At 30.3% G+C, this 9,600-nt stretch overlaps 1 protein-coding gene across 2 annotated transcripts; it reads right to left on the bottom strand.

Moving 5' to 3' along the window:
- Window positions 1–756: 756 nt before the first annotated feature.
- Window positions 757–1,965, bottom strand: LOC123920270 (dormancy-associated protein 2-like). Of its 2 annotated transcripts, XM_045972499.1 has the most exons (3): window positions 1,788–1,965; window positions 1,444–1,490; window positions 757–1,395 (listed from the first exon to the last, which is right to left on the bottom strand). In XM_045972499.1, the coding sequence occupies exons 1-3, from the start codon at window positions 1,894–1,896 to the stop codon at window positions 1,096–1,098; spliced, it is 456 nt and encodes a 151-aa protein (XP_045828455.1). In that variant the 5' UTR covers window positions 1,897–1,965; the 3' UTR covers window positions 757–1,095. The 2 variants fall into 2 exon arrangements, with proteins under 2 accessions (XP_045828455.1, XP_045828454.1); XM_045972498.1 differs by having other exon boundaries at window positions 757–1,490.
- Window positions 1,966–9,600: the final 7,635 nt, after the last annotated feature.

Genomic DNA, 9,600 nt, shown 5'->3' with positions numbered 1-9,600 from the left:
TTCAATCCTACATCGTTCTCCTTTTTTTTTTTCTTTCTTTTTCTTCAATACAACCAAGCATCAAACGAATACAAAAAAAACATAGTCCCAAATTTTGGGAATTCGACGGCGGAAGCGACAAATGATTCATGGCGGATCGTACCATGCTCTAGATATCATGTTAGAATAAGAGATATACAAATAGAAAAATAGAAAGATAAACGACGACTAGGGTTTCATAGAATACCAATAGCTTAACATTACAAAAAGGTTACTAGAGAATATATAATAAAACCTAATGGACTCTAAACTAACAGGCCCAATAACAAAAACTATTATTTTATTATCTAACAATAACCACTTTTAATTTGTTTTTGTTAGCTTAGCTTTTGTACGGCTTGTATTTTTATTCATTCTTTCACACCTTATATTTAAGGTCAATCTAATATAGACCTTTAAAATATTAATCTAATGGTGTTCTCTCACCATATTTAGTAAAAATATTAATTTTATAATGATAAAAAAATTAAAAGGATTTTCTGTTCAAAAAATTATCAGTTTATTTTCTTGAACAATCTCATCTATATATATAGATATAGTATGGGAGTTACTTTTACTCCATGATAAATTTTTTAAATCACACCCATATAAAAATCTGGACGAGAAAAAAAAAACTATTTTTGTTTTGAATTTACTGAGTCAAATGACCAAAATATTAGTTTTTAATACATGTTTCTCGATTCGAATTGCAGGTCCCAAAATTTGAAACGAGAGAAATTAAGAACATGGTGATATTCAATATAATTTTCAATACATTGCAACTTTTTTAAAAGCTCATCACCACATCTACATAGTGCGATGCATAGGTATATACATGATTTTCACTTATGAAATTCATACTACAGTGGCAAGATAGATAATTTTCCCGATTTTAAATATAAGTAAAAATCAAAATTTATTTGGTTTATATTTTCGACCAAATATATTTTGACTTTTATTTATATTTAAGACCAGCATATATTGATGTCTATCTCTAGCCTTTCTTACTAAACAGAACATGATGTCTTTGCGACATTTATTTTAATGTAGTAATTAAAAAAGTGCATCTTGATGATATCAATTATGAGTGTTGTTCTCATCTTGCACATCACCATGGCCACCACCTCCATGGCCACCATGGCCACCACCTCCACCGTTATGGTAACCACCGCCGCCACCACCACCATTATGGTAACCTCCGCCTCCTCCACCATTGTGGTAACCACCTCCTCCATTGTAACCACCTCCACCATTGTGATAACCACCCCCGCCATTGTAACCACCACCACCTCCTCCATTATGATAACCACCCCCATTATTGTAACCCCCTCCTCCATTATGATAACCACCGCCTCCTCCACCATTGTGGTAACCACCCCCATTATTGTAACCACCTCCATTGTGGTAACCATTATGGTAACCACTACCGTAATGTTTGGCATCATTTACATCATTAGTTTGTTCAACAACTTCTGCAAAATAAAATTATCAAAAATAAAACTATATACGAATCATTAAATTCTACCGATATATATAATATCTAAATAATATTACACTGTTTACTATTTTTTTATTGGATAAGTATTTTATAAAATTATTTGTTGAATTTATAACTTATATATTATAATAGATCATTATGAAAATTATGAAACATATAAAATCATTTGATATATTAATATTGAGATGCATAAAAAATAAAGTTCACTTTTATTAATTATAAAAAAATAAAAACAGCTCTTTTAGAGATACATATAGTTTAAAAGAATTACCCTTCGTTGCATCAGAGGAAGTTTCAACTAGGTCCCTAGCTGAAACTTCTGAGGAGATAAGAACCATGGCCAAGAGGCTTAGGATGAGAATTGCCATTTTAGAATACATTGTTCAATCTCAACAGTAAACTTCAAATGTGTTCAAATGTGGTAGTAAAGGATGAGAAAACTAGTGAGGATGTGTGGTCTATATATAATGGAGGGAAGGGGAGAGATGTACTTGGTGGTTAGGATCGAAGGTCTCTTGTGTATTAATTCATTAAAATTGTGAAGTAAATAGTTGTTTGTTGACATTGATTTGAGGCTTGTGAAAATAAAGCATATGTAACATTTTTTTACCTACATACTTCTGATTAATTAAATTGCATCTTTTTCTACAATTAACAATTAATATTTTATAAAAAAGTTAATTCATTATTTTTCTTAAACAATAAAATTGTAAAAAATTATATCAATTATCAACAAATTTAATATATCAATTCATTTTCTTAATCTTCATAATTTTTTCAATAGAGTTTTATATTTAAGGATAAAAATAGTATTATTTTTTAAATTTATTAAATAACGATCTTATCTAGTCTGTATCATAAAATAGATTCATTTGAGTAGTAACAACCAAGCATATCTAGCAGCAGTCATTGTCTATGCTATTACGTCTACTTGCTATAGGGCTGAAAGTGACACTCCTGAAAGCATACTTTCTAGTACTTTTGAAATTACTAGCTAATTTGATTTAATATTAAGGAGATATATTCCAAATAATTTACATAATCATACTACTTTTTCTAGTAATATGTTTGGTGGACTCTAAACATTAATTTGAAAGATCAGTAATGTTGTGGATTAACCGAAAAGTTAAACTTAAATCGGATAACACTGACTAACCTTTAATATCAAAAAAGTAATTTTTTTTATTTAATTCAAATATTAATGTATTTAATCTATATTATAATTCGAATATATCAATTTTGGATGAATCTAAAAAAATAACTTTTTTCTTATATTAAAAACTAGAGGACTAGTTTCCATCACTAATTTCAGTTTTTCCAAAGGCAAAAAATATATTAGAAAGTCAAAGTAAAAATGTATAAGGAGTACATAAATTCAACAAAAAGTGGAAAAAGAAATAATATAAAAGAAAGAAATAACAAAGAGCATAAAAACAAGAAATTTGAGCTGCTTACTTGACAAAACCCCCAATCAAAGCAAGAGGGAAAGTGAAGTAGACTCAACCGAGAAGAGCAACCAGGAATCATATCACCAATAGATTAAACAAAAACCGATCCATACATGTCAATCTCACGATCTTTTATCAGCCCAAACACAATACCATGTCTATGAAGATAATTTTATCATGTTCACCAATTACTCATCAATTGTCATCTATTCAACGAAAATAGATTCATTTGATCTTCTAAAATAGACCACACTATATCGAATATGTCAAATTAAAGTCAAACCAAGTCTAACTCTAGCCTTAATCTTGAGATCCCAAAACACAACAATTAGACCTAATAAATCAAAGGAAGATCAGAATCATTACAAAAGACTTTACAAAAGACTTTGACGAGTTGACTTCTCCCCAAAACCACAAAACACATTTGAGGTACCACTAGAATCAACAATAACCCTCCATCTTAATATTTTGACATGTAGACACTCCATCCTAGGTAATTGCCGAGAAAGACAATAATAAAGAGACCCAATTGTTTTCGGTATTAGTAATTTTAAAGAGTGTTTTGGACTGGGCATAAGTATGACTCAATGTCGAGCATAGTCCACATAAATGTCGAGCTTAGGCATCGAGCTCGGACTTCCTAGGTTGTCAATCACGACCAAATTTCATGCTTGCCAAAAGCCATGTGTCCCTGCTCAACGGTTGCAATATCCTGCCATATTGTAACGATCAACATCAAAATGATAACAATTTACTCCCTTTTACTGCCTATCAAGGCTCCTCAACGTTTTTCGACAGCAATTAACGGCATCATTATGCTCATCAGTGATATTGGCCCAGTGTTGGGGGCTATATATACTCATCTCATGCAAAGGAGTAGGGTACAGTCTATCTCATTCTTAAAATCTTGCTCTACCTCTTCCTAACGTGAGCATTAGAGCATTTGCAAGTACAAAACCCTCTCCCATTCATCGGAACGAAAGATGAGCACTATCGGGCGAAGTCGATTCTGATCTTGGTAAGATCAAAGAGTGTTAATTAAGTCATTATATAATGAATTGTGGTGTAAAAGATGATACATGTTTCCCTTTGTAATTTTTGAAATACATGTATTCACGTTAACATGGCTAATATTTAAAGACACTGGATTTGATTCTTAGCTCAATTGTAAAAAAAAATTATTACTTTTTTCACCGTGTGACATGACATGTCCATCTCTAATATGCATGGACCTCTAAAAAATGTTAAATATATAGGTGGACTTTTATAACTTTTAATTAAAATAAATAAATTTTATAATATAAAAAAATAGATCATGAATATTGTTTTATTTAAATTTACCATAAAGATTTATTAAAGTCTATCTTTAGACTGAATTCATATTAAAAGTCGAGTGATCCAAATTAGTTATTATCTCTATATAATCTACTCTCAAATAGGCACGACTATTGCTGTTCAAAAAGAAAAAAAAAGGCACGATTATTTCAATATTTCAAATTAGTTTGTGTTTCAGTCAAACGTTAGTTAATATGATCCTTCGTCTTTTAATGTGTCGGTGTCACAAGGACAATGACATCACATAATTTAAGTGTTACGTTACGTAGTTAATAGTCAGTTTAAAACAATTATTATTTGATAAATAATTAGTAAAGTTATGAACTATTTTGATAGTCATTTGAAAGTATTGAGGATTCTTTTGGTAAAAACTATGATGACAATATATATTTGACCGTAACTGAAAACGGATGTTAAAAAAATTGATAAAAATTTGACAGAAACAAAAAATTAAATTGAGATATTAAAAAATCCAATGACTTATTTGAGAGTGGGTTACAAAGACAAAAGATCAATTTAATAATTTACTCGTTAAAAATCCTATATATTGTAGTTAATTTGAATTTTGGCATAACCTCTTAATGTTGTATTTTATTTCTAATTCTCTTTTATTTTTATTTTTTTTGACGAAATAATTCTCTTTTATTTAACACTATCTAGTATCTATTAGGGTGGTACCGATTATATGTGGTAAAATTAAGGTGTCAATATTTAGTATTCTTTCTAAAAAAAATATATATAATTAGTACTTAGTATGTCGACTGTCGTCTTTGTACTCTAATTTTTGAAAGAAAAAAACTTTGAATACTTATGATGAATACTTATGTTGAAATTGCCTTGCCAGCAACGATAATGAAATTTAACCACTTTATTTGAGTTTTTATTTCCTTGAAATTTATCAAAATTTATGCATTTAATGCTTCTGACTTCTTCTATAGATACGAATTTGTGGCTATGATCGATCAAAACGTTAGCAAAGATATCAAGGAGTATAAATATCATTCACAAATGGTACTATAACAAATGTACTACTAACATTGTTGCCGACTACATTATTGTATGTCTATAAGGACGAAGTCAAAGATTTCAAGGCTTTAAGTTATTTATTTTAATTTTAACAAAAGTAATTACTCAAATAAGGTAAACAAAGACATCTCAAATATATGGCACCCCTTTCATTTATCTTAAAAAGCAAATCATCACTTAAAATATTATAAAAAGAAGAAGAAAAAAAGGAAATAAAAGTTGGGGGACTAGACAAAGACTCAAGTGGAAGCTAATCAAACTACAATCTCCCTAAAATGGTTGTCTTTGAATTGTAAAGGTTGAGTACTCATTGTACTTCTTAATTATAATACATTTTTTGCTTATAAAAAAAAATTACAATTTGTCCCATTGAAAACTTTACCTGTAAAATTCAAAGGGGAAAATCAGGTTAAGGAGTGTCAAGAAGCATAGATCATACACATAGGATAGAAAGAGAACATAGTTATGCTCATGAGGTAAAAGTTCATAAGAGTTCATATTTAATTGATAAAAGATAGTGAAATGTGTACATTATGCTTCTATTTATAGGAATCAATTGACTAAACAATTGAGTAACTAACTTCTAACTAATTTCTAACCAACCTACCAACACTAATAGAATTGACTATTTTAACAAGGAGTGCTCCAAGAACTAGCTAGCAAAGGGCAGCGTTGTAATTAACACCCCAATTTTTCTAAATCAATATTTTATTCGGATTTAATTGAATATAATGTGTTTAGGTATTATTTAAATAATTAAATAGGTTAGAAGTGATGAATTGGTGAGAAAATAATAATTGAAATTAAAATAGATTTTATTTGATTTTAGTAAATCAAGGAACAAAAATGGGATAAAGAAGTTTAAGTAGAAAATAGGATAATAATATAATTAGTTTGCTGAGAAGTTAATTGTCCAAGAGTAAGGGAAAGAAAATAGAAATAATAAGAGATATGATGAAGATAATTGTTTGTTGGGAATTTGTTTTGTCAAGGAGGACAAGGTGAAAGATTTGGTTAAGACTTGGTTTGATAAATTATATGAAAAATATAGAGAAATCAATTGTTTTATTTTTGGAAAACATCTATTTTTTCTTCCATTAATTTCAGAGAAGTAAATAAATAAGGTGGATACGTGAAATATATTTGCTCTTTTTCATCACTTTGACATATATGAAAATAAAATTGTGAATTTTCGTCTTATACATTAAGAAAATATAATTTTAGTAAATTATGGAAATGGGTGTAAATAGTAGGTCTGTATAGTGTTTTTGACAACCACACCCCCTCCAGTTTTCTAAAAACACAAACCTCACTTGAGTTTTTTTTTTTGTCAAAACCTCACTTGAGTTAACACCGTTAAACTACTTTTCCATTTAGAAATGGACGACTCCCTTATTTTTTACGAAAAAATGTTTATATAGCATATTATTGATTAAAGTGTATTCAATATAATTTAGTATATCAACCAAAATTTGGACACTAACTAAAAATAGTACTGTCATAATAAGGGCGTGAGCGCAAGTTAATTTTCTTTAAACAGTGCAAAAGTTAAATTTTAGTTTCTAGTTTTCACTTGTTGGGCCTTGAACAATTATATAAGTGAGCTGGACACCACACTTTAACCCAAAATCTTAAGGTGTTAGGTTTATAGGTCCTTTCACTTATAAATCATTCAACATTCATTGTTTCATCCGATATGGGACTCAACTCACACTTGAAATACCAACATCTCCCCCTCAAGTGTGAGTCCATCCATTACTTATGGGTATGCTCCCCCTCGAACGGAAGATTTTTCATCCACTTGTACCGCCGTTGTGAGCCATCAAACAGGACACGCCGCCTGAACACCCTGTCAGGAAGACTTTCGACACAAGGAGCTGGATCAACAGCCATCGGCTCTGATACCACTGTTGGGTCTTGAGGGGGTCCGGGGGGTCATCACATCGGGCCTTGAACAATTATATAAGTGAGTTGGACACCACACTTTAACCCAAAACCTTAAGGTGTTAGGTTTATGAGTCCTTTCACTTATAAACCATTCAACATTCATTGTTTCATCCGATGTGGGACTCAACTCACACTTGAAACCAATATTTTAATGAATTTAGCTGGGTATTTTCTTTTGTTGCTCATGCTTTTTTGTTGGTTTTATGAATGTTGCTTTTGTTGGATTTTAATTTTCCATTAAAGAAAAGTATAGAGTTTAGCGGAAGATAGACAGTGTTAAGGTAGAAGGAAGATCTTTGTCACTTTGAAGAAAAAATAAGGGAGATTAGTGTTCATTTTAAAATTAGAGAGTGTTTTTACTAGGTATTTAAGAAGTCAAGGATGATGAGTGTAATTTTTTCAAACAAAAACCACTGATTTTTATTGAGTTTATTTTTATATTTTAAATCCTAACTCACTTCTATTAAAATCAACTTTACAAAATCTAATTCTTGGAAAGTCCAATTTTTATTGAGTTTATTTTTTTTATGATGATTGTTCGTTGCCCTACTGAATATTGCTTACATATTAGAAAAAAAATTAATATATTATAAAAAATCTCCTAATAACATACATTATTATGTACCAAAAAAAAAAAATCTACATTATTGGAAGATATTTTTCAATAAACTTTACACTATTAATTTTTTTTTATGGATTAATGACATAAAAAAGTCTGATCAATATGATCAATTTTAAAAAACGAAGGGTTCGACCGACTTCTTATATCGAAAGTTCGCGTCTCCCGGTGTGTATTATTGACGGCCTCTAGCCTTCAATAATGCTTATTTTATTTGTTTTTTTTTATAAAGTCAGTTTTGTGCATTATTGAGGGCTTTTGAGGGCTAAAAGCCCCTAATAAGCCATCAATACATTATTGAGGACTTTTAGCCCAAAGCTCTCAATAAAATTGGTCAAGAATTTTAAGTTTTCTTGTAGTGGTTCTGTTGAGCACAACAACGGCGATACAAGTACAAGTATATGAATGAGGAGCATAAAGAATGGATGGATTCACACTTAAGGGGAGATTGTTGTGGCAAGTGTGAGTTAAGTCTCACAATATAAAGAAAATGACCCTATACCCTAAGATTTTTGGTAAATGTGTATTTTATAAAATTTTATAATATATTTCTTTAATCAAAACATATAAATTATTGGCTTAAATGAAATTTAGCCCCCTATTTTGAATAAATCGGAATTTTACCCCCCTATTTCACTAAAACGGTAATTAATATGTCTCTGTAACTTCAAATTTAGTGGAGTTTGAATCTGTGGAAAGTTAAGTCGATTACGGTAATTTTGGTATCAGTTTGGTGAATTATTAATCAAAATTGAGGTACCAGTTTGTTTCTGAGCCTCAACTTCAAAGTTTCGCACAGAACTCAATTTGATCAATAATTCACCAAACTGGTACCAAAGTGATCGTAATCGAGTTAGTTTTCCACAGGATCAAACTCTACTAAATTTGGAGTTACATAGAAAGATAAATTACCGTTTTGGTAAAATAGGGGGGTAAAATTCTAATTTATTCAAAATAGAAAGGGTAAAAATGTATTTAAGTTTAAATTATTTTTCAACCTCCATCGACAAAAAAATTTGGATCCACCATCGAGTACCCTGGTCCCTAGTCAGTTTAAAAAGGACTCTAGAGAGTAATAGTGAGAAGAATATTCAAAATACGGGACAGGTCATTAGGCCCCCCCTAATTAATTCATTTCACACTACACTTTGACAAATTTCTTGAGGCATGAGTAAATGAAATTGATCTTTTTCTCTCTGAATAAAATCGACACTGTTTTCTTATAAATAAAAAAATCGACATTGTTTTGTGGTGATACTATTAGCAAGTGGCAAGGCCACATAATCGTACAAGTTTGACCCATATGCATGCATATGCATCTTTAACACTCATTACTATTATCCATCTTTACATCACGTTTCATAAGTTCCCAAATATTAAATTACATTTCTTTTACGGGAAAATTACGTTTAATATATTAATCAACCATACATTTTTTCTGGAATAGGTAGAGTTGGTAGGAGTGTTTAGTTGGATTTTCGTGAGGTCTGATTAATTGTAGGTCTCTTGTGATCTGTCTTTCTTAGTGGTGCTCATTTTCACTCTCTCTAATGGGTTGTTGGATCTTTTTATAGTGGTGCAGGTTAGAAGTGTTTAGTTTTTGGGTGCCTTTTATAGGATTGTGCGTATGTTTTTAGAGATTGTTAAATGCTGATAGGATGTATTTCTAGTACATTTTTGTATTTTGAATTTTCTCTTGTTCATTTTGC

The sequence above is a fragment of the Trifolium pratense genome, linkage group LG4 (assembly GCF_020283565.1).
Source record: "Trifolium pratense cultivar HEN17-A07 linkage group LG4, ARS_RC_1.1, whole genome shotgun sequence".
Classification (NCBI taxonomy): Eukaryota; Viridiplantae; Streptophyta; class Magnoliopsida; order Fabales; family Fabaceae; genus Trifolium; species Trifolium pratense.
This window is presented reverse-complemented; position numbering and strand designations above follow the sequence as displayed.

Coding starts and splice junctions, on each gene's coding strand:
- LOC123920270 (XM_045972498.1), bottom strand. CDS start 1,896: ATGTATTCTAAAATGGCAATTCTCATCCTAAGCCTCTTGGCCATGGTT. Junction 1,491..1,787: donor TTCCTCTGATGCAACGAAGG/GTAATTCTTTTA, acceptor TTTATTTTGCAG/AAGTTGTTGAACAAACTAAT.